This window comes from Nerophis lumbriciformis, linkage group LG04, assembly GCF_033978685.3.
Source record: "Nerophis lumbriciformis linkage group LG04, RoL_Nlum_v2.1, whole genome shotgun sequence".
Taxonomy (NCBI): Eukaryota; Metazoa; Chordata; class Actinopteri; order Syngnathiformes; family Syngnathidae; genus Nerophis; species Nerophis lumbriciformis.
Window position 1 is genome coordinate 1,577,806 of NC_084551.2, and position 26,454 is coordinate 1,604,259.

At 33.0% G+C, this 26,454-nt stretch overlaps 1 protein-coding gene across 2 annotated transcripts; it reads right to left on the bottom strand.

Moving 5' to 3' along the window:
* Positions 1-1,694: 1,694 nt before the first annotated feature.
* On the bottom strand, positions 1,695-23,427 carry LOC133594607 (uncharacterized). 2 transcript variants are annotated; one of them, XM_061947445.2, is made up of 5 exons: positions 22,787-23,427; positions 22,459-22,716; positions 12,778-13,041; positions 3,890-4,165; positions 1,695-2,574 (listed from the first exon to the last, which is right to left on the bottom strand). In XM_061947445.2, the coding sequence occupies exons 1-5, from the start codon at positions 22,839-22,841 to the stop codon at positions 2,492-2,494; spliced, it is 936 nt and encodes a 311-aa protein (XP_061803429.1). In that variant the 5' UTR covers positions 22,842-23,427; the 3' UTR covers positions 1,695-2,491. The 2 variants fall into 2 exon arrangements, with proteins under 2 accessions (XP_061803429.1, XP_061803420.1); XM_061947436.2 differs by having other exon boundaries at positions 22,459-23,427.
* Positions 23,428-26,454: the final 3,027 nt, after the last annotated feature.

The window sequence follows — 26,454 nt, forward strand, 5'->3', positions numbered from 1 at the left end:
GTCATTTAGAAAATTTACAAAAAAAATTTTTTTTTACACAAACTAATGAAAATATACAAACAAATGAAAACAAATCAATAAACATACACGCTGAACAACAAGTAAAAAAAACATTCCAAATTCAAAGATAGAGCATGTAAAAAATAAATACAAGTTGTAAAATGTAATAGATATACAGTCCATCCATCCATTTTTCTACCGCTTGTCCCTTTCGGAGTCGCTGGAGCCTATCTCAACTGCATTCAGGCGGAAGGCGGGGTACACCCTGGACAAGTCGCCACCTCGTCGCAGTATGCAGTAAAATGGTATGTTAGCTTTACAAATTTCTATTTAATCGTACTCATACTTGCCAACCTTGAGGCCACCAAATTCGGGAGATTTGGGGGGGGGGGGGGGGGGGGGGTCGGGGTGAGATGGGCGGGGCCAGGGGGCGGGGTTAAGGGGGAGGAGTATATTCATAGCTAGAATTCACTGAAATTCAAGTATTTCTTATATATATATATATATATATATATATATATATATATATATATATATATATTTAATAAATACTTGACTTTCAGTGAATTCTAGCTATATATAAATATGTATATATATATATATATATATATATATATATATATATATATATTTAATAAATACTTGACTTTCAGTGAATTCTAGCTATATATAAATATGTATATATATATATATATATATATATATATATATATATATATATATATATATATATATATATATATATATATATATATATATATTTAATAAATACTTGACTTTCAGTGAATTCTAGCTATATATAAATATGTATATATATATATATATATATATATATATATATATATATATATATATATATATATATATATATATATACATATAAATAAAAGAAATACTTTAATTTCAGTGTTCATTTATTTACACATATACACACATAACACTCCTCTACTCATTGTTGTATTTGAAAGTGCAATGCTTTGCAGCCAGTAGCACAGCCTTTGAAGGATGCATAGGTATGGGCAGTGTAATATTCTGGGTTGGAGTCAATAACCAGGCGAGGTGATGAAGTTACGTCTCTTAACTTCATACTTCAGAACCGACTCCCACACTTGCCGTCAGGGCTAACTTGCCAACCTTGAGACCTCCGATATCGGGAGGTGGGGGGTGGGGACGGGGGGCGTGGTTGGGGGCGGGGGCGTGGTTAAGAGGTGAGGAGTATATTTACAGCTAGAATTCACTAAGTATTTCTTATATATATATATATATATATACATATATATATATATACATATATATATATATATACACTGTATATATCCATCCATCCATTTTCTACATATATATATATATATATATAAGAAATACTTGACTTTCAGTGAATTCTAGCTATAAATATATATTTCTTTTATTATATATATATATATATACATATATATATATATATATATATATATATATATATATATATATATATATATATATATATATATATATATATATATATATAAGAAATACTTGACTTTCAGTGAATTCTAGCTATAAATATATTTTTTTTTTATTATATATATATATATATATATATATATATATATATATATATATATATATATATATATATATATATATATATATATATATATAAATAAAAGAAATACTTGAATTTCAGTGTTCATTTATTTACACATGTACACACACATAACACTCATCTACTCATTGTTGAGTTAAGGGTTGAATTGTCCATCCTTGTTCTATTCTCTGTCACTAATTTTCTAACCATGCTGAACACCCTCTCTGATGATGCATTGCTGTGTGGCACGCACAAAAGTGCTTTCATCAAATGCACTAGATGGCAGTATTGTCCTATTAAAGAGTGTCACAAAATTGCTGTTTACGGCAGACGAACTGCTTTACGGTAGACGAAAATGTGACTGCTGTTGTTGTGTGTTGTTACCGCGCTGGGAGGACGTTAATGAAACTGCCTAACAATAAACCCACATAAGAAAGCAAGAACTCGCCCTCCATCATTCTACAGTTATAATGATTGGGCAGGCACGTTGTTTATATTGTGGGAAAGCGACTCGGGTCCGCATGGAGCTGGAGGGGGCGTGGCCTCCAGCTCCGCCTGAATTTCGGGAGATTTTCGGGAGAAAATTTGTCCCGGGAGGTTTTCAGGAGAGGCGCTGAATTTTGGGAGTCTCCCGTAAAATCCGGGAGGGTTGGCAAGCATGCGTCAGGTTACGCAAAACAACGTAAACCGTTGGCCAACCAAAAAGTAACCACAGAACACTAGGTTACTTTTTAAACCGTTGGCCAACCAACCTGGAGGGGGCGTACCTTAAGGCCGGCTGGAAATCGGGAGAAATTCGGGAGAATGGTTGTCCCGGGAGATTTTCGGGAGAGGCACTGAAATTAGGGAGTCTCCCGGAAAATTCGGGAGGGTTGGCAAGTATGATCTTACTACCACAATGACAAAATATCACAGCACTATTTTTTAGTTAGCAATGAGTAGCAGAGCTAAGCTTAAAACCAAAGTGGATAGTCCAGTAAGATTCCGGGATCCAGAAAGTGACAAGCCTGAAGAAGAAACACAAATAAATGTATTATTAGCCTGGATTTAATGCAACAATATGAAACAACATGTGGTGTATGTACTGTATTTCTACTGATAGTCTGCTACTAGTAACTACAGGTAAAAGCCAGTAAATTAGAATATTACCAGCAGATGACATGGCACCCCAAACCATCACTGATGGTGGAAACTTTACACTAGACTTCAGGCAACGTGGATCCTGTGCCTCTCCTGTCTTCCTCCAGACTCTGGGACCTCGATTTCCAAAGGAAATGCAAAATTTGCATGGTTGGGTGATGGTTTGGGGTGCCATGTCATCTGCTGGTGTCGGTCCACTCTGTTTCCTGAGATCCAGGGTCAACGCAGCCGTCTACCAGCAAGTTTTAGAGCACTTCATGCTTCCTGCTGCTGACCTGCTCTATGGAGATGGAGATTTCAAGTTCCAACAGGACTTGGCGCCTGCACACAGCGCAAAATCTACCCGTGCCTGGTTTACGGACCATGGTATTTCTGTTCTAAATTGGCCCGCCAACTCCCCTGACCTTAGCCCCATAGAAAATCTGTGGGGTATTGTGAAAAGGAAGATGCAGAATGCCAGAGCCAAAAACGCAGAAGAGTTGAAGGCCACTATCAGAGCAACCTGGGCTCTCATAACACCTGAGCAGTGCCAGAAACTCATCGACTCCATGCCACGCCGCATTAACGCAGTAATTGAGGCAAAAGGAGCTCCAACCAAGTATTGAGTATTGTACATGCTCATATTTTTCATTTTCATACTTTTCAGTTGGCCAACATTTCTAAAAATCCCTTTTTTGTATTAGCCTTAAGTAATATTCTCATTTTGTGACACACGGAATTTTGGATTTTCATTTGTTGCCACTTCAAATCATCAAAATTAAATGAAATAAACATTTGAATGCATCAGTCTGTGTGCAATGAATAAATATAATGTACAAGTTACACCTTTTGAATGCAATTACTGAAATAAATCAAGTTTTTCAAAATATTCTAATTTTCTGGCTTTTACCTGTATTCTACTCCTAAAACCGATTCATACAAAAACATGCACCTTTACTGTGAAACCTGCGCAATTTTTTTTCCGACAAATACATCACATGGCGGCGCTGTTATCAAACCTCAAATTGGATTGACTTGAAATTTCTCACACAGATTACTGCGCTCATGCAAAAAAAAAACACTTTAACTTTACACTTGGTCGTCATCAAGCAATCGATTTAGCAATGAATCGTCCCTATAAGTCTTTGACCTTTTTGAAATCAGAACTATACAACTTTGAGGATGTCGGTGTTGCATACTAACCTTTAACTTCCACCATCTTGGTCGCCTCAGCAGAGCGACCGGCTGCTGCATTTTCGACAACGCATGTCAAATTTTGGAAGGTGCCCGGCACCGAGGGAATCCAAGAGAGCTCATTCTGATACACCGAGAGGTAACTTCCTAAGGGGAAACCTCCCTCAAACGACCATCTCACGGTGCAGTCCACGTTTAAAGTGCAAGACGTCAAGCAGGTGAACGTGCTCAGTCGGATTGGAAGGACAGCGTCAGGCCCGCTGATGCTCACATTCCATGGATCGACTGTAAAAAGAAAAATAAACAAATAATACAATAAGTATTAAATAGAACATTTGCCGCCGTACTTATTAGATGGTGCCGAGTGTCCGAATCTGTGAGTTTTAGATGTAACTGTACAAAATGAGCCTAAAACAGTAGCGAGTTTACATAAAAATGCTAACACGTAGTGTCAGAAAAATTGTATATAAATTATCAAAACAACTTTCCGTTCTGAGTTCCCAATGAACAGACTTTGTCTTTGTTGCACCAAGCAAAGCTTGGAAAATTCCACTGTGTACGATGGGAGGAGACGGGAGGGGTTATCTATTGCCATCGAAGACCTGCTCAAGCCGAATCCAGGACGAGCCCAAGCCCATACTTGCCAACCTTGAGACCTCCGATTTCGGGAGGTGGGGGGCGTGGTCGGGGTGGGGCGGGGGCGTGGTTAAGATATATATATATATAAGAAATACTTGACTTTCAGTGAATTCTAGCTATATATATATATATATATATATATATATATATATATATATATATATATATATATATATATATATATATATATATACATATGTCTTAATAAGGTTATCCAAAAAATAGTGCTCGATACCGTAGTAGAGCGCAATATATGTATGTGTGGGGAAAAAAATCTCCTGACGATTGAGGGTACCCCCCCTCATGAAACAGGCCTGTAGAGATGAAATAGTCTTGTGATTTTTTTTCCCCACACATACATATATATATATATATATATATATACATATATATATATATATATATATATATATATATGTATAAATAAAAGAAATACTTGAATTTCAGTGTTCATTTATTTACACATATACACACACATAACACTCATCTACTCATTGTTGAGTTAAGGGTTGAATTGTCCATCCTTGTTCTATTTTCTGTCACTATTTCAGAACACACACATTATACAAATATACATTATAAAATCAATAAGAAAACGGGAGCTCTAATTTGGGAGTCTGAATTAGGATCAGAGGTTCCTATATAAACATTGCGTACTCACGTCGCCTTTTTGTATTGATTACTGCAGCTGTGCACTGGATTCATTCACAAATACAAACTGCAACTCACAAGCACTTTAGAGTTAGGCTCCACCATCAGAATGTGTACTTAAACTTATAAAGATCACATGGATATTATTCAGTGAGTTGATTCACCAAAACTAACCTGTTATACAGGAGGAAAAAGCACACAGGACGTTTCAATTGTTCACAGACTGGTCGCGCTCATCAGAATGACAAGATACTTCCGGTCTGCAGGTGATAGCATTCAATTGGGAAGAAACGCCCTACTGCCCCCTACTGACCAATGTGAATACTGATAAATGTGTAATGACAGCTCCAAAAACGAATTCAAACCACAAAATAAAATAAATAAATCAACACAAAAATGTGACACATTATGGGTGGGTCACATATGCATGTACAGTAGATGGCAGTATTGTCCTGTTTAAAAGTGTCACAACATTGCTGTTTACGGCAAACGAACTGCTTTTGTTGTGTGTTGTCAACACGTCACTCAGGTCCGCATGGAGCTGGAAGGGGCGTGGCCTCCAGCTCCGCCTGAATTTCGGGAATTTTTCGGGAGAAAATTTGTCCCGGGAGGTTTTCGGGAGAGGCGCTGAATTTCGGGAGTCTCCCGGAAAACCCGGGAGGGTTGGCAAGTATGCCCAAGCCCGAGGTATCTTCTTCTTTTGTGTTAATGTGACCGAAAACAATGACTGTTTACATACTCCCCATTCCTTTAGAAACAGATGTTGTTATGTAAACAGGGAAAGTCCAAATAAAAAGAGGTGGCGTACAATCTTTCGCCAGAGCGTGGGTGACACTGTAAGAGGTTACAGGTTGACACGTTTCTCCTCAATTGAGCAAAATTGAATTCTGCCTCTGTTTGATTCTTTGCTTCTTGTCTTGTTTAATAGATGTCATCAGTGTTTGAACCTGACACGTAGCATGTGTGCTAACGATAGCATGATAACAGTCAGCATGTTTGATATAACAAGTTAAATGACTCAATGGGGTATGGCTCCGTAATTAGGAAAAAAAAGTGTAAAATTAGATGAAAAAGGTAGCAAGTTTAAGTTAGCTTGCTAGCATGCTTTTGTTTGCATGCTAAAAGGTAACAAATTTTACATGTCAAGTTATATGACTCTGGTGTAAACGGATGCAAAACTAGCTAAAAAAGTTAGCACGCTAATGTTAGCATGTTAGCAAGCTAAGGTTTGCTTGTGTCACATACCAAGTTATATGACTCGAAGGCGTATGGCTGGGGAAGTAGAGTAAAAGTGTAAAATGAGCTTAAAAAGCTAGCACTTTAATGTTAGCATGCTAACAGTTTGCAAGTGTCACATACCAAGTTATATGACTGTAGGGTGGACGGTAGCAAAATTAGCTCAAAAAGGTAGCATGCTAATATAAACATGCTAACGGTTAGCATGTGTCACATACTAAATGATATGACTGTAAGGAATTGTACACATACTGGAAACTAGATGAGGCAATTCCTGAATGTGAATGCTCCAATGCTGAAGTTGAACTGAAATCCTGGAATTTTTTTTTAATTGTTGAAGTAGAGCACACAATTCCCAAACTGGGTGAATATTTTGAAGTTGGAACAGACTGAATCAGATGAAAAATGTGGGAATTGTGGAACTTTGATGAATGTCCCATTGATTTCAATGGGAATTTCCAAAAATGTTGGAATTTCAGGAAAAGCTGGATTTTTGGGGATTGTAAAATTGTAAAAAAACAAAACTTGAATGGTCTAAATGAGTTGAAATGGTTGGTGTTGGAATTTTTCAAATCGGTCGAGAAATGTTGAAGTAGTGACATGTTGAATTGAGAAATGGTATTACGGAATTCCTGGAATTTCCAGTTCAAAAAAACAACTTTGTTTTTTGTCCTGATTGTGAGGAATGTTTTGACGGTGGAACGGTTGAAATGTGTTGAAAAATGTGGAAGGAGTAGTCGCTAGAAAAAAGGGTGGAAATAGGGCTTTGGAAAACCAGGAATTCTGGAAAATCCTGGAATTGTTTTAAACTTGGAATAAAGGTAGTTTAAATTTCCAAGATGGTGAAATGTGTTGAGGTTGGAACAGTTTGAATCAGATGAAAAATGTGGGAATTGTGGAACTTTTAAGACTGTCCCATTGAATTTCCAAAAAATTTGGGAATTTTGGGAAAAGTGGGATTTTTTTTTTTTAAATGGTAAGAAAAACTTAAACGGTCTGAATGAGTTGAAATGGTTGGTGTTGGAATTTTTCAAATAGGACGAGAAATGTTGAAGTAGTAACACGTTGAATTGAGAAATGGTATTATGGAATTCCTGGAATTTCAGGAAAACCGGGAATTTTTCCACTTAACAAAAAAACCTTAGTTTTTTGTCCTGATTAAGAGGAATGTTTTGACGGTTGAAATGTGTTGAAAAATGTGGAAGGAGGAGTCGCCAGAAAAAAGGGTGGAAATAGGGCTTTGGAGAAGCAGGAATTCTGGAAAATCCTGGAATTCTTTTGAACTTGGAATAAAGATAGTTGAAATTTCCAAGATGGTGGAATGTGTTGAAGTTGGAACGGTTTGAATCAGATGAAAAATGTGGGAATTGTGGAACTTTGAAAAATGTCTCACTGATTTCAATGGGAATTTCCCAAAAATTTGGGAATTTCGGGATTTTTAAAAAACATTTTTTAAATGGTAAGAAAACATTTTACGGTCAGAATGAGTTGAAGGTTGGTGTTGGAATTTTTCAAATCGGTCGAGAAATGTTAAAGTAATAACACGTTCAATTGAGAAATGGTATTACGGAATTCCTGGAATTTCAGGAAAACCGGGAATTTTCCCACTTAAAAAAAACCCTTAGTTTTTTGTCCCGATTAAGAGGAATGTTTTGACGGTTGAAAAATGTGGAAGGAGTAGCCGCCAGAAAAAAGGGTGGAAATAGGGCTTTGGAAAACCAGGAATTCTGGGAAATCCTGGAATTCTTTTGAACTTGGAATAAAGATAGTTGAAATTTCCAAGATGGTGGAATGTGTTGAAGTTGGAACAGTTTGAATCAGATGAAAAATGTGGGAATTGTGGAACTTTGAAGACGGTTTCATTGATTTCAATGGGAATTTCCGCAAAATTTGGGAATTTCTGGAAAAGCGGGAATTTTTTTTGGGAAAATGGTAAGAAAATCTTGAACGGTCGGAATGAGTTGAAATGGTTGGTGTTGGAATTTTTCAAATCGGTCGTGAAATGTTGAAGTAGTAACACGTTGAATTGAGAAATGGTATTACGGAATTCCTGGAATTTCAGGAAAACCGGGAATTTTTCCACTTAGAAAAAACCCTTAGTTTTTTTGTCCTGATTAAGAGGAATGTTTTGACGGTTGAAATGTGTTGAAAAATGTGGAAGGAGTAGTCGCCACAAAAAAGGGTGGAAATAGGGCTTTGTAAAACCAGGAATTCTGGAAAATCCTGGAATTCCTTTGAACTTGGAATAAAAGAAGTTTAAATTTCCAAGATGGTGGAATGTGTTGAAGTTGGAACGGTTTGAATCAGATGAAAAATGTGGGAATTGTGAAACTTTGAAAAATGTCTCACTGATTTCAATGGGAATTTCCAAAAAATTTAGGAATTTCGGGATTTAAAAAAAACATTTTTTAAATGGGAAGAAAACATTTTACGGTCAGAATGAGTTGAAGGTTGGTGTTGGAATTTTTCAAATCGGTCGAGAAATGTTAAAGTAGTAACACGTTCAATTGAGAAATGGTATTACGGAATTCCTAGAATTTCAGGAAAACCGGGAATTTTTCCACTTAAAAAAAACCCTTAGTTTTTTGTCCCGATTAAGAGGAATGTTTTGACGGTTGAAAAATGTGGAAGGAGTAGCCGCCAGAAAAAAGGGTGGAAATAGGGCTTTGGAAAACCAGGAATTCTGGGAAATCCTGGAATTCTTTTGAACTTGGAATAAAGATAGTTGAAATTTCCAAGATGGTGGAATGTGTTGAAGTAGGAACAGTTTGAATCAGATGAAAAATGTGGGAATTGTGGAACTTTGAAGACGATTTCATTGATTTCAATAGGAATTTCCGCAAAATTTGGGAATTTCTGGAAAAGCGGGAATTTTTTTTTTGAAAATGGTAAGAAAAACTTGAACGGTCGGAATGAGTTGAAATGGTTGGTGTTGAAATTTTTCAAATCGGTCGAGAAATGTTGAAGTAGTAACACGTTGAATTGAGAAATGGTATTACGGAATTCCTGGAATTTCAGGAAAACCGGGAATTTTTCCACTTAGAAAAAACCCTTAGTTTTTTTGTCCTGATTAAGAGGAATGTTTTGACGGTTGAAATGTGTTGAAAAATGTGGAAGGAGTAGTCGCCACAAAAAAGGGTGGAAATAGGGCTTTGTAAAACCAGGAATTCTGGAAAATCCTGGAATTCCTTTGAACTTGGAATAAAAGAAGTTTAAATTTCCAAGATGGTGGAATGTGTTGAAGTTGGAACGGTTTGAATCAGATGAAAAATGTGGGAATTGTGGAACTTTGAAAAATGTCTCACTGATTTCAATGGGAATTTCCCAAAAATTTGGGAATTTCGGGATTTTTAAAAAACATTTTTTAAATGGTAAGAAAAAATTTTACGGTCAGAATGAGTTGAAGGTTGGTGTTGGAATTTTTCAAATCGGTCGAGAAATGTTAAAGTAGTAACACGTTCAATTGAGAAATGGTATTACGGAATTCCTGGAATTTCAGGAAAACCGGGAATTTTTCCACTTAAAAAAAACCCTTAGTTTTTTGTCCCGATTAAGAGGAATGTTTTGACGGTTGAAAAATGTGGAAGGAGTAGCCGCCAGAAAAAAGTGTGGAAATAGGGCTTTGGAGAAGCAGGAATTCTGGAAAATCCTGGAATTCTTTTGAACTTGGAATAAAGATAGTTTAAATTTCCAAGATGGTGGAATGTGTTGAAGTAGGAACAGTTTGAATCAGATGAAAAAGGTGGGAATTGTGGAACTTTAAAGACTGTCCCATTGATTTCAATGGGAATTTCCCCCAAAAATTGGGAATTTCGGGAGAAGCGGGATTTTTTTTTTTTTTTTTAAATGGTGAGAAAAACTTGAACGGTCGGAATGAGTTGAAATGGTTGGTGTTGGAATTTTTCAAATCGGTCGAGAAATGTTGAAGTAGTAACACGTTAAATTGAGAAATGGTATTACGGAATTCCTGGAATTTCAGGAAAACCGGGAATTTTTCCAATGAAACAAAAACCTTAGTTATTTGTCCTGATTAAGAGGTGTTAAGAAATGTGTTGAAAAATGTGGAAGGAGTAGTCGCCAAAAAAAAAGGGTGGAAATAGGGCTTTGGAGAAGCAGGAATTCTGGAAAATCCTGGAATTCTTTTGAACTTGGAATAAAGATAGTTGAAATTTCCAAGATGGTGGAATGTGTTGAAGTTGGAACAGTTTGAATCAGATGAAAAATGTGGGAATTGTGGAACTTTGAAGACTGCTTCATTGATTTCAATGGGAATTTCCGCAAAATTTGGGAATTTCTGGAAAAGCGGGATTTTTTTTTTTGAAAATGGTAAGAAAATCTTGAACGGTCGGAATGAGTTGAAATGGTTGGTGTTGGAATTTTTCAAATCGGCCGAGAAATGTTGAAGTAGTAACACGTTGAATTGAGAAATGGTATTACGGAATTCCTGGAATTTCGGGAAAACCTGGAATTTTTCCACTTAGAAAAAACCCTTAGTTTTTTTGTCCTGATTAAGAGGAATGTTTTGACGGTTGAAATGTGTTGAAAAATGTGGAAGGAGTAGTCGCCACAAAAAAGGGTGGAAATAGGGCTTTGTAAAACCAGGAATTCTGGAAAATCCTAGAATTCCTTTGAACTTGGAATAAAAGAAGTTTAAATTTCCAAGATGGTGGAATGTGTTGAAGTTGGAACGGTTTGAATGTGGGAATTGTGGAACTTTGAAAAATGTCTCACTGATTTCAATGGGAATTTCCAAAAAATTTGGGAATTTCGGGATTTTTAAAAAACATTTTTTAAATGGTAAGAAAAAAATTTACGGTCAGAATGAGTTGAAGGTTGGTGTTGGAATTTTTCAAATCGGTCGAGAAATGTTGAAGTAGTAACACGTTCAATTGAGAAATGGTATTACGGAATTCCTGGAATTTCAGGAAAACCGGGAATTTTTCCACTTTAAAAAAAACCCTTAGTTTTTTGTCCCGATTAAGAGGAATGTTTTGACGGTTGAAAAATGTGGAAGGAGTAGCCGCCAGAAAAAAGGGTGGAAATAGGGCTTTGGAAAACCAGGAATTCTGGGAAATCCTGGAATTCTTTTGAACTTGGAATAAAGATAGTTGAAATTTCCAAGATGGTGGAATGTGTTGAAGTAGGAACAGTTTGAATCAGATGAAAAAGGTGGGAATTGTGGAACTTTAAAGACTGTCCCATTGATTTCAATGGGAATTTCCCCCAAAAATTGGGAATTTCGGGAGAAGCGGGATTTTTTTTTTTTTTTTTAAATGGTGAGAAAAACTTGAACGGTCGGAATGAGTTGAAATGGTTGGTGTTGGAATTTTTCAAATCGGTCGAGAAATGTTGAAGTAGTAACACGTTCAATTGAGAAATGGTATTACGGAATTCCTGGAATTTCAGGAAAACCGGGAATTTTTCCAATGAAACAAAAACCTTATTTATTTGTCCTGATTAAGAGGTGTTAAGAAATGTGTTGAAAAATGTGGAAGGAGTAGTCGCCAAAAAAAAAGTGTGGAAATAGGGCTTTGGAGAAGCAGGAATTCTGGAAAATCCTGGAATTCTTTTGAACTTGGAATAAAGGTAGTTTAAATGTCCAAGATGGTGGAATGTGTTGAAGTAGGAACAGTTTGAATCAGATGAAAAATGTGGGAATTGTGGAACTTTGAAGACTGCTTCATTGATTGAAAATTTGGGAATTGTGGAACTTTAAAGACTGTCCCATTGATTTCAATGGGAATTTCCCCCAAAAATTGGAAATTTCTGGAAAAGCGGGTATTTTTTTTGGAAAATGGTAAGAAAAACTTGAACGGTTGGAATGAGTTGAAATGGTTGGTGAAATTTCAACTCGGTCGAGAAATGTTGAAGTAGTAACACGTTGAATTGAGAAATGGTATTACGGAATTCCTGGAATTTCGGGAAATTTTCCAGTTCAAAAAACAACTTCATTTTTTTGTCCTAATTGAGAGGAATGTTTTGACGGTTGGAATGTGTTGAAAAATGTGGAAGGAGTAGTCGCCAGAAAAAAGGGTGGAAATAGGGCTTTTGGAAAACCAGGAATTCTGGAAAATCCTGGTATTTTTTTGAACTTGGAAAAAAGATAGTTTAAATTTCCACAATGGTGGAATATGTTGAAGGTGGAATGGTTTGAATCGGTTGAAAAATGTGGAAATGGTGGAACTTTCAAAAACGGCCAATTAATTTTGAATGGGAAAAATGTCCCGGAAAACCTGGAATTCTGGGAAATCTGGGAATTTTTGGAATTTGTCAAGGGAAAGCCCGCAATCCATTTGTGTGAATGCTTTGGAGCATTCACACAATGATGGTCATTATTGTTTTAAACAGCTCCTACAACCTCATTTACTTACAGTTTAGCAGGTAACCCAGACTGAGAACTCGAGTCTGGGTCAGGGCTTTGTCACACTGGTAGAAACCGCCATCAGATAGCAGCAGTGAGTCAAAATGAAGCACATTCTCCCCTGAAGCCACCCTCTGGCCGTCCTTGTACCAGGTGACCATGTTCTCCTCAGGCAAGGTGGGAGATGAACGTGCAGCAACATGGCAAAGCAGATCCAGAGGACTCTCCAGAGATGGGACGGCACCGGGTGGGCTGATTTGTACCGACACTGGATCTGGAAATTCACATTATTAGCGCCAAGCAAAAATAAACGTCGTATTGTCATCAATGATTTAAATAAATATATTTGACTCTTAAAATGGCTTTAATGTACATATTTTGTAGACAATTTATTTAACATTATTTTGTAGATAAAAAAGATAAATAAAGTTGAAAAGTGAAAGTACCAATGATTGTCACACACACACAAGGTGTGGCGAAATTATTCTTTGCATTTGACCCATCACCCTTGATCACCCCCTGGGAGGTGAGGGGAGCAGTGAGCAGCAGCGATGGCCACGCCCGGGAATCATTTTTGGTGATTTAACCCCCAATTCCAACCCTTGATGCAAATAAATAAATAACTACAGTATAATAAAAAAAACAAGTAAAATAAACACTGGATTCTAGTTCAGATTTGAATATATAACTAATATATTTTTTTTTGTATCACTTTATTTTTTTTTAATTTTCTGAAATAAACTAAAAATCTAATTTTAAACAAAACTAATATATATTTTGCTTTTCTTTTATTGTATTTAATTTTTTAACATCTTTGGAAATATTGATTTAAAAATACAATCAAAATATAAACACAAAACATGTAACATTTTTAAACATTATTAAAATATGTTGTAAATTTAGCCTACCTTTTTTGGTACATCTAAAAAAAATAATAAATGCAAATAGAATACATAAAACATATCTAATATACAATTCTATTTTATTTAAATTTAAATGTTTCCTCATCTAATAGATAAAACATGCATAAGGAGCATAAAATATCTATAATGAAATAAAATAAAATAATTTGAGCACGTAAATATATTATTTGCATTTATTCCATTACATTTTTGTCCATATTTTGAATACATACAAGAGTAAAAATATAAACACAAAACATATACATTTTTTAAACATTATTAAAATATGTTGTAAATTTATCCTACCTTTTTTGGTACATCTAAAAAAATAATAAATGCAAATAGAATACATAAAACATATCTAATATACAATTCTATTTTATTTAAATTTAAATTTTTCCTCATCTAATAGATAAAACATGCATAAGGAGTATAAAATATCTATAATGAAATCAAATAAAAATAATTTGAGCACATAAATATATTATTTGCATTTATTCCATTACATTTTTGTCCATATTTTGAATACATAGAAGAGTAAAAATATAAACACAAAACATGTACATTTTTTAAACATTATTAAAATATGTTGTAAATTTATACTACCTTTTTTGGTACATCTAAAAAAATATTAAATGCAAATAGAATACATAAAACATATCTAATATACAATTCTATTTTATTTAAATTTAAATTTTTCCTCATCTAATAGATAAAACATGCATAAGGAGTATAAAATATCTATAATGAAATAAAATAAAATAATTTGAGCACATAAATATATTATTTGCATTTATTCCATTATATTTTTGTCCATATTTTGAATACATAGAAGAGTAAAAATATAAACACAAAACATGTAACATTTTTAAACATTATTAAAATATGTTGTAAATTTATACTACCTTTTTTGGTACATCTAAAAATAATAATAAATGCAAATAGAATACATAAAACATATCTAATATACAATTCTATTTTATTTAAATTTAAATTTTTTCTCATCTAATAGATAAAACATGCATAAGGAGTATAAAATATCTATAATGAAATAAAATAAAATAATTTGAGCACATAAATATATTATTTGCATTTATTCCATTACATTTTTGTCCATATTTTGAATACATAGAAGAGTAAAAATATAAACACAAAACATGTACATTTTTTAAACATTATTAAAATATGTTGTAAATTTATCCTACCTTTTTTTGGTACATCTAAAAAAATAATAAATGCAAATAGAATACATAAAACATATCTAATATACAATTCTATTTTATTTAAATTTAAATTGTTTCTCATCTAATAGATAAAACATGCATAAGGAGTATAAAATATCTATAATGAAATAAAATAAAATAATTTGAGCACATAAAAATATTATTTGCATTTATTCCATTACATTTTTGTACATATTTTGAATACATAGAAGAGTAAAAATATAAACACAAAACATGTACATTTTTTAAACATTATTAAAATATGTTGTACATTTATACTACCTTTTTTGGTACATCTAAAAAAAATAATAAATGCAAATAGAATACATAAAACATATCTAATATACAATTCTATTTTATTTAAATTTAAATTTTTTCTCATCTAATAGATAAAACATGCATAAGGAGTATAAAATATCTATAATGAAATAAAATAAAATAATTTGAGCACATAAATATATTATTTGCATTTATTCCATTACATTTTTGTCCATATTTTGAATACATAGAAGAGTAAAAATATAAACACAAAACATGTACATTTTTTAAACATTATTAAAATATGTTGTAAATTTATACTACCTTTTTTGGTACATCTAAAAAAATAATAAATGCAAATAGAATACATAAAACATATCTAATATACAATTCTATTTTATTTAAATTTAAATGTTTCCTCATCTAATAGATAAAACATGCATAAGGAGTATAAAATATCTATAATGAAATCAAATTAAATAATTTGAGCACATAAACATATTATTTGCATTTATTCCATTACATTTTTGTCCATATTTTGAATACATAGAAGAGTAAAAATATAAACACAAAACATGTACATTTTTTAAACATTATTAAAATATGTTGTAAATTTATACTACCTTTTTTGGTACATCTAAAAAAATATTAAATGCAAATAGAATACATAAAACATATCTAATATACAATTCTATTTTATTTAAATTTAAATGTTTCCTCATCTAATAGATAAAACATGCATAAGGAGTATAAAATATCTATAATGAAATAAAATTAAATAATTTGAGCACATAAACATATTATTTGCATTTATTCCATTACATTTTTGTACATATTTTGAATACATAGAAGAGTAAAAATATAAACACAAAACATGTACATTTTTTTAACATTATTAAAATATGTTGTAAATTTATACTACCTTTTTTGGTACATCTAAAAAAATATTAAATGCAAATAGAATACATAAAACATATCTAATATACAATTCTATTTTATTTAAATTTAAATTTTTTCTCATCTAATAGATAAAACATGCATAAGGAGTATAAAATATCTATAATGAAATAAAATTAAATAATTTGAGCACATAAACATATTATATGCATTTATTCCATTACATTTTTGTACATATTTTGAATACATAGAAGAGTAAAAATATAAACACAAAACATGTACATTTTTTTAACATTATTAAAATATGTTGTAAATTTATACTACCTTTTTTGGTACATCTAAAAAAATATTAAATGCAAATAGAATACATAAAACATATCTAATATACAATTCTATTTTATTTAAATTTAAATTTTTTCTCATCTAATAGATAAAACATGCATAAGGAGTATAAAATATCTATAATGAAATAAAATTAAATAATTTGAGCACATAAACATATTATTTGCATTTATTCCATTACATTTTTGTCCATATTTTGAATACATCGAAGAGTAAAAATATAAACACAAAACATGTACATTTTTTAAACATTATTAAAATATGTTGTAAATTTATACTACCTTTTTTGGTACATCTAAAAAAATATTAAATGCAAATAGAATACATAAAACATATCTAATATACAATCCTATTCTATTTAAATTTAAATTTTTCCTCATCTAATAGATAAAACATGCATAAGGAGTATAAAATATCTATAATGAAATAAAATAAAATAATTTGAGCACATAAAAATATTATTTGCATTTATTCCATTACATTTTTGTCCATATTTTGAATACATCGAAGAGTAAAAATATTAACACAAAACATGTACATTTTTTAAACATTATTAAAATATGTTGTAAATTTATCCTACCTTTTTTGGTACATCTAAAAAAATAATAAATGCAAATAGAATACATAAAACATCTAATATACAATTCTATTTTATTTAAATTTAAATGTTTCCTCATCTAATAGATAAAACATGCATAAGGAGTATAAAATATCTATAATGAAATAAAATTAAATAATTTGAGCACATAAACATATTATTTGCATTTATTCCATTACATTTTTGTCCATATTTTGAATACATAGAAGAGTAAAAATATAAACACAAAACATGTAAATTTTTTAAACATTATTAAAATATGTTGTAAATTTATACTACCTTTTTTGGTACATCTAAAAAAATAATAAATGCAAATAGAATACATAAAACATATCTAATATACAATTCTATTTTATTTAAATAAAAAAAAAAATCTCATCTAATAGATAAAACATGCATAAGGAGTATAAAATATCTATAATGAAATCAAATCAAATAATTTGAGCACATAAATATATTATTTGCATTTATTCCATTACATTTTTGTCCATATTTTGAATACATAGAAGAGTAAAAATATAAACACAAAACATGTACATTTTTTAAACATTATTAAAATATGTTGTAAATTTATACTACCTTTTTCGGTACATCTAAAAAAATATTAAATGCAAATAGAATACATAAAACATATCTAATATACAATCCTATTTTATTTAAATTTAAATTTTTCCTCATCTAATAGATAAAACATGCATAAGGAGTATAAAATATCTATAATGAAATCAAATTAAATAATTTGAGCACATAAACATATTATTTGCATTTATTCCATTACATTTTTGTCCATATTTTGAATACATAGAAGAGTAAAAATATAAACACAAAACATGTACATTTTTTAAACATTATTAAAATATGTTGTAAATTTATACTACCTTTTTTGGTACATCTAAAAAAATATTAAATGCAAATAGAATACATAAAACATATCTAATATACAATTCTATTTTATTTAAATTTAAATGTTTCCTCATCTAATAGATAAAACATGCATAAGGAGTATAAAATATCTATAATGAAATCAAATTAAATAATTTGAGCACATAAACATATTATTTGCATTTATTCCATTACATTTTTGTACATATTTTGAATACATAGAAGAGTAAAAATATAAACACAAAACATGTACATTTTTTAAACATTATTAAAATATGTTGTAAATTTATACTACCTTTTTTGGTACATCTAAAAAAATATTAAATGCAAATAGAATACATAAAACATATCTAATATACAATTCTATTTTATTTAAATTTAAATTTTTCCTCATCTAATAGATAAAACATGCATAAGGAGTATAAAATATCTATAATGAAATAAAATTAAATAATTTGAGCACATAAACATATTATTTGCATTTATTCCATTACATTTTTGTCCATATTTTGAATACATAGAAGAGTAAAAATATAAACACAAAACATGTACATTTTTTAAACATTATTAAAATATGTTGTAAATTTATACTACCTTTTTTGGTACATCTGAAAAAATATTAAATGCAAATAGAATACATAAAACATATCTAATATACAATTCTATTTTATTTAAATTTAAATTGTTTCTCATCTAATAGATAAAACATGCATAAGGAGTATAAAATATCTATAATGAAATAAAATAAAATAATTTGAGCACATAAATATATTATTTGCATTTATTCCATTACATTTTTGTCCATATTTTGAATACATCGAAGAGTAAAAATATAAACACAAAACATGTACATTTTTTAAACATTATTAAAATATGTTGTAAATTTATACTACCTTTTTTGGTACATCTAAAAAAATATTAAATGCAAATAGAATACATAAAACATATCTAATATACAATTCTATTTTATTTAAATTTAAATGTTTCCTCATCTAATAGATAAAACATGCATAAGGAGTATAAAATATCTATAATGAAATAAAATAAAATAATTTGAGCACATAAAAATATTATTTGCATTTATTCCATTACATTTTTGTCCATATTTTGAATACATAGAAGAGTAAAAATATAAACACAAAACATGTACATTTTTTAAACATTATTAAAATATGTTGTAAATTCATACTACCTTTTTTGGTACATCTAAAAAAATATTAAATGCAAATAGAATACATAAAACATATCTAATATACAATTCTATTTTATTTAAATTTAAATTTTTTCTCATCTAATAGATAAAACATGCATAAGGAGTATAAAATATCTATAATGAAATAAAATAAAATAATTTGAGCACATAAAAATATTATTTGCATTTATTCCATTACATTTTTGTCCATATTTTGAATATATAGAAGAGTAAAAATATAAACACAAAACATGTACATTTTTTTAAACATTATTAAAATATGTTGTAAATTTATACTACCTTTTTTGGTACATCTAAAAAAATATTAAATGCAAATAGAATACATAAAACATATCTAATATACAATTCTATTTTATTTAAATTTAAATTTTTCCTCATCTAATAGATAAAACATGCATAAGGAGTATAACATATCTATAATGAAATAAAATAAAATAATTTGAGCACATAAATATATTATTTGCATTTATTCCATTACATTTTTGTCCATATTTTGAATACATAGAAGAGTAAAAATATAATCACAAAACATGTACATTTTTTAAACATTATTAAAATATGTTGTAAATTTATACTACCTTTTTTGGTACATCTAAAAAAATAATAAATGCAAATAGAATACATAAAACATATCTAATATACAATTCTATTTTATTTAAATTTAAATTTTTTCTCATCTAATAGATAAAACATGCATAAGGAGTATAAAATATCTATAATGAAATAAAATAAAATAATTTGAGCACATAAACATATTATTTGCATTTATTCCATTACATTTTTGTCCATATTTTGAATACATACAAGAGTAAAAATAAATGAATACAAACAAATATTAACGATCAAATAAAGTAAACTTTTAGCATTAACTTTCAAAAGGGGACCCATTGCCTCCCTGCTTGGCACTCAGCATCAAGGGTTGGAATTGGGGGTTAAATCACCAAAACTGATTCCCGGGCGCGGCCGCCGCTGCTGCTCACTGCTCCCCTCACCTCCCAGGGGGTGATCAAGGGTGATGGGTCAAATGCAGAGAATAATGTCGAGTGTGTGGGTGACAATAATTGGTATTTTAACTTTAAAGATCATTGTATTTTTTTTTTATTTTACAATTTTTTAATAATACAATTAGTTCAGCGAAACATGACTTAATAAGACGTTTTTTTGTTTTTTTTGGATATTTTTTAAATAAATATTTAGATAGAGTTAAAATGTGAAAATATATTTTGTGTGTATATTGTAACTATATTTCATTGTAATTATATTACAGAAATAATTATTGGGTTAGGGTTAGGGTTAGGGTTAGGGTTAGAGGGTTAGGGTTAGGGTTAGGGTTAGGGTTAGGGTTAGGGTTAGGGTTAGGGGTAACCCTAACCCTAACCCTCTAACCCTAACCCTAACCCTAACCCTAACCCTAACCCAATAATTATTTCTGTACATTGAGATGTTCAAAGAATTGCATTCAAATCAGTTAAAGTACATGACAAAAAACATCAAGGCATTAGGGTTAGGGTTAGGGTTAGGGGTAACCCTAACCCTAACCCTCTAACCCTAACCCTAACCCTAACCCTAACCCAATAATTATTTCTGTACATTGAGATGTTCAAAGAATTGCATTCAAATCAGTTAAAGTACATGACAAAAAACATCAAGGCATTAGGGTTAGGGTTAGGGTTAGGGTTAGAGGGTTAGGGTTAGGGTTAGGGTTAGGGGTAAACCTAACCCTAACCCCCTAACCCTAACCCTAACCCTAACCCTAACCCTAACCCAATAATTATTTCTGTACATTGAGATGTTCAAAGAATTGCATTCAAATCAGTTAAAGTACATGACAAAAAACATCAAGGCATTAGGGTTAGGGTTAGGGTTAGGGTTAGGGTTAGGGTTAGGGGTAACCCTAACCCTAACCCTCTAACCCTAACCCTAACCCTAACCCTAACCCTAACCCTAACCCTAACCCTAACCCAATAATTATTTCTGTCCATTGAGATGTTCAAAGAATTGCATTCAAATCAGTTAAAGTACATGACAAAAAACATCAAGGCATTAGGGTTAGGGTTAGGGTTAGGGTTAGAGGGTTAGGGTTAGGGTTTGGGTTAGGGGTAAACCTAACCCTAACCCCCTAACCCTAACCCTAACCCTAACCCTAACCCTAACCCTAACCCAATAATTATTTCTGTCCATTGAGATGTTCAAAGAATTGCATTCAAATCAGTTAAAGTACATGACAAAAAACATCAAGGCATTAGGGTTAGGGTTAGGGTTAGGGTTAGAGGGTTAGGGTTAGGGTTAGGGTTAGGGGTAAACCTAACCCTAACCCCCTAACCCTAACCCTAACCCTAACCCAATAATTATTTCTGTCCATTGAGATGTTCAAAGAATTGCATTCAAATCAGTTAAAGTACATGACAAAAAACATCAAGGCATTAGGGTTAGGGTTAGGGTTAGGGTTAGAGGGTTAGGGTTAGGGTTTGGGTTAGGGGTAAACCTAACCCTAACCCCCTAACCCTAACCCTAACCCTAACCCTAACCCAATAATTATTTCTGTACATTGAGATGTTCAAAGAATTGCATTCAAATCAGTTAAAGTACATGACAAAAAACATCAAGGCATTAGGGTTAGGGTTAGGGTTAGGGTTAGAGGGTTAGGGTTAGGGTTAGGGTTAGGGGTAAACCTAACCCTAACCCCCTAACCCTAACCCTAACCCAATAATTATTTCTGTACATTGAGATGTTCAAAGAATTGCATTCAAATCAGTTAAAGTACATGACAAAAAACATCAAGGCATTAGGGTTAGGGTTAGGGTTAGGGTTAGGGTTAGGGTTAGGGGTAACCCTAACCCTAACCCTCTAACCCTAACCCTAACCCTAACCCTAACCCTAACCCTAACCCAATAATTATTTCTGTCCATTGAGATGTTCAAAGAATTGCATTCAAATCAGTTAAAGTACATGACAAAAAACATCAAGGCATTAGGGTTAGGGTTAGGGTTAGGGTTAGAGGGTTAGGGTTAGGGTTTGGGTTAGGGGTAAACCTAACCCTAACCCCCTAACCCTAACCCTAACCCTAACCCTAACCCTAACCCTAACCCAATAATTATTTCTGTACATTGAGATGTTCAAAGAATTGCATTCAAATCAGTTAAAGTACATGAAAAAAAACATCAAGGCATTAGGGTTAGGGTTAGGGTTAGGGGTAACGCTAACCCTAACCCTAACCCTAACCCTAACCCTAACCCTAACCCTAACCCTAACCCTAACCCTAACCCCAATGCCTTGATGTTTTTTGCCATGTACTTTAACTGATTTGAATGCAATTCTTTGAACATCTCAATGTATTAAAGACAAGGCGGCATCACCAACCTTGTACAATACTTACTTCTAATGTCCACAATGGAGGTCACGGTGCTGGAGGCCCCTGTTTTGTGACTGAGAACGGTGCACTGCAGGTCCACCGAGTAGTCCCGTCCATCCGGCGCCCAGACGAGCGTGCTCCCGTTGACCCTTCGACCCTTGAAGGACCAAGAGTAGGAGCAGTTTTGAAAGCAGTTAGACGAGCAGGTGAACGTGTTGCTGGACCCAGCTGTCACTCGACCAGGCCAGGTTATCTGCATGCTGAAGGCGAGCCCCGCTGCACCTGCACGAGACCGTAGTGATGAAGATGATGTCATCATATCCATCAATATGACATACTGTGTCTCTCTTACCATTCAGTGCCACCAGCATAACAATGCAAATCTTCCTCTTCCAGTCTGCACTCATCGTGTTGTTGTGTGTCTTGACTTTGAGCACATTGTGTCCTTTATTTCCCAAGCCAACCTATTCATGTTCTTGGCCACGCCTTAATTTCACAAGAGGTTAGGACCTTGGGCAATATAATGCACATTACAAGTGGAATTTACCGCCAGCTGTGACGGGAAACCTCGTCATTTGGTGTGTTGTAATAGCTGTAGTAAAAGGATGTCCGGGCCCCGAAACACCAGAGGGCGCTGTTTCTCACATATGGGTTGTTTCAGTAAATTAAAAACCACTTGTTATATGTGTTTATTGTAGAAATCAGTGACACTAAGCCCATAAGGGACATCTACTACATTTATGGTCCGTCTACCCATAGACATCTTATAAGTAGACGCAGCAACAATTTTGAACAATTTCCCTTGTGGATCATTAAAGTTTGTCTAAGTCTAAGTCCAGAGGTGGGTAGAGTAGCCAGACATTGTACTCAAGTAAGAGTACTGTTACTTTAGAGATTTATTACTCAAGTAAAAGTAAGGAGTAGTCACCCAAATATTTACTTGAGTAAAAGTAAAAAGTATGTTGTGAAAAAACTACTCAAGTACTGAGTAACTGATGAGTAACGTACACACACACACATATATATACATATATATATATACACATATACATATATATATATATACATACATACATATACATTGATATATACAGTATATAATTTATATGTATTTATTTTGCTGTTTTTGTTTACATGTTAAAGATGTTTTAATGAATATACATGCATGTTTAACACATATAGATTCCTTTCTTTCATGAAGACAAGAATATAAGTTGGTGTATTACCTGATTCTGATGACTTGCATTGATTGGAATCAGACAGTAGTGATGATAACGTCCACGTTTTCAAATGGAGGAGAAAAAAAGTTCCTCCTTTCTGTCTAATACCACATGAAAGTGGTTGGTTTTTGGCATCTTATTTGTCCAGCTTCCATATTCGTTTTTATACACTTTACAAGAAATATATTGGCGTCAAACTCCTTAGCTTGCTAGCTTGTTTGCGCTGGCTTTCGGAGACTCTTGTTTTGAAAGCGCAGGCGCGATGGAGCGGCACTTTTATTGTGAAGACAGGAACTGTGCAGTCAGTCTTTAGGCTTTTGACGGGATGTACGGTTGAAATATATCTTTTTTCCTTCACACTTTTGATTGATTGATTGGAACTTTTATTAGTAGATTGCACAGTACAGTACATATTCCGTACAATTGACCACTAAATGGTAACACCCCAATAAGTTTTTCAACTTCTTTAAGTCAGGTCATGTGACCACCTGGCTCTGTTTGATTGGTCCAACGTCACCAGTGACTGCATCTGATTGGTAGAACGAAGTGAAACGTCACCAGTAAGGCAGGCACTTTGAAGGTCTGTCTGACAGACCAAAACAAACAAAGCGTGCATTAACAGATCGATAAAAATTAGTAGCGAGTAGCGAGCTGAATGTAGATAAAAGTAGCGGAGTAAAAGTAGCGTTCCTTCTCTATAAATATACTTAAGTAAAAGTAAAAGTAAGTTGCATTAAAACTACTCTTAGAAGTACAATTTATCCCAAAAGTTACTCAAGTAGATGTAACAGAGTAAATGTAGCGCGTTAATACCCACCTCTGTCTAAGTCTAAATCTAACACTGCTGACACGGGAGAAATTTGGCCACCATCTTGAAGTGGTGATGAGGAGCCGGCGAGCAGCCTTAACTGACAGTTGACAGGTAGAAAACAAAGACTGTTAAAAATAGGAATCGGGGGATTACTTTTCACAAGTAAGATTTAACATTAACATTGTATTTTGTGAAAATAATATTACCACAGAGTTGAGAAGGAGCAAAGATCTTCATTAGTACTGAAACTGTAGCCGCTAGCAAACAAGAGTATGACCACAATAGAATTGCTTGTCAATGAAATTAATTACATTTAAAGGGGAACATTATCACAATTTCAGAATGGTTAAAACCATTAAAAATCAGTTCCCAGTGGCTTATTATATTTTTCTAAGTTTTTTTCAAAATTTTACTATCCCTAAAAAAAGCTTCAAAGTGCCTGATTTTAACCATCGTTACAAACACCCGTCCATTTTCCTGTGACGTCACATAGTGAAAGCCAACACAAACAAACATGGCGGAAAGAACAGCAAGCTATAGCGACATTAGCTCGGATTCAGACTCGGATTTCAGCGGCTTAAGCGATTCAACAGATTACGCATGTATTGAAACGGACGGTTGTAGTGTGGAGGCAGGTAGCGAAAACCAAATTGAAGAAGAAACTGAAGCTATTGAGCCATATCGGTTTGAACCGTATGCAAGCGGAACCGACGAAAAACGACACGACAGCCAGCGACACGGGAGAAAGCGAGGACGAATTCGGCGATCGCCTTCTAACCAACGATTGGTATGTGTTTGTTTGGCATTAAAGGAAACTAGCAACTATGAACTAGGTTTACAGCATATGAAATACATTTGGCAACAACATGCACTTTGAGAGTGCAGACAGCCCAATTTTCATCAATTAATATATTCTGTAGACATACCCTCATCCGCGCTCTTTTCCTGAAAGCTGATCTGTCCAGTTTTGGAGTTGATGTCAGCAGGCCAGGGAAGCTAGGGTCGATAGCTCGCTCGTCCGCGGGAACAAACTGCCGCCATTGCTTGCCGTGCTACCGAGGTCCTTTGTCCCTGAATTGCTCACACACTCCGGCAGATTCAATGGGGGTCTGGCGGCAGATTTCTTTGACTTTATGGTTGGAAATGCATCTGCTTTGAGTGTCGCAGGATATCCACACATTCTTGCCATCTCTGTCGTAGCATAGCTTTCGTGGGTAAAGTGTGCGGAACAAACGTCCAGTTTCTTGCCACTTTGGCATCTTTGGGCCACTGGTGCAACTTGAATCCGTCCCTGTTGGTGTTGTTACACCCTCCGATAACACACCGACAAGGCATGATGTCTCCAAGGTACGGAAAACAGTAGAAAAAAACGGAAAATAACAGAGCTGATTTGACTCGGTGTTTGAGAAAATGGCGGATTGCTTCCGAGAGCGAATATTAGAAAGGCGTTTAATTCGCCAAAATTCACCCATTTAGAGTTCGGAAATCGGTTAAAAAAAATATGGTCTTTTTTCTGCAACATCGAGGTATATATTGACGCTTACATAGGTCTGGTGATAATGTTCCCCTTTAAAAATGTCATACTTGAATAACAATATTCTGAATCCAGTGAAACAGATTGGTGGTTTTAGCTGATATAAAGACTTTCAGGTGTTTATATACAGGTAAAAGCCAGTAAATTAGAATATTTTGAAAAACTTGATTTATTTCAGTAATTGCATTCAAAAGGTGTAACTTGTACATTATATTTATTCATTGCACACAGACTGATGCATTCAAATGTTTATTTCATTTAATTTTGATGATTTGAAGTGGCGGGCTTCACGGTGGCAGAGGGGTTAGTGCATCTGCCTCACAATACCAAGGTCCTGAGTAGTCTTGGGTTCAATCCCGGGCTCGGGATCTTTCTGTGTGGAGTTTGCATGTTCTCCCCGTGACTGCGTGGGTTCCCTCCGGGTACTCCGGCTTCCTCCCACCTCCAAAGACATG

Bases quoted from the DNA above. Each gene is read 5' to 3' on its own strand.
- LOC133594607 (XM_061947436.2), bottom strand. From the start codon at position 22,789: ATGGTAAGAGAGACACAGTATGTCATATTGATGGATATGATGACATCA. The intron at 13,042-22,458 runs GTAAGTATTGTA...GTGAATTTCCAG, and splicing joins CTCCATTGTGGACATTAGAA to ATCCAGTGTCGGTACAAATC. The intron at 4,166-12,777 runs GTAAGTAAATGA...TTCTTTTTACAG, and splicing joins TCTGGGTTACCTGCTAAACT to TCGATCCATGGAATGTGAGC.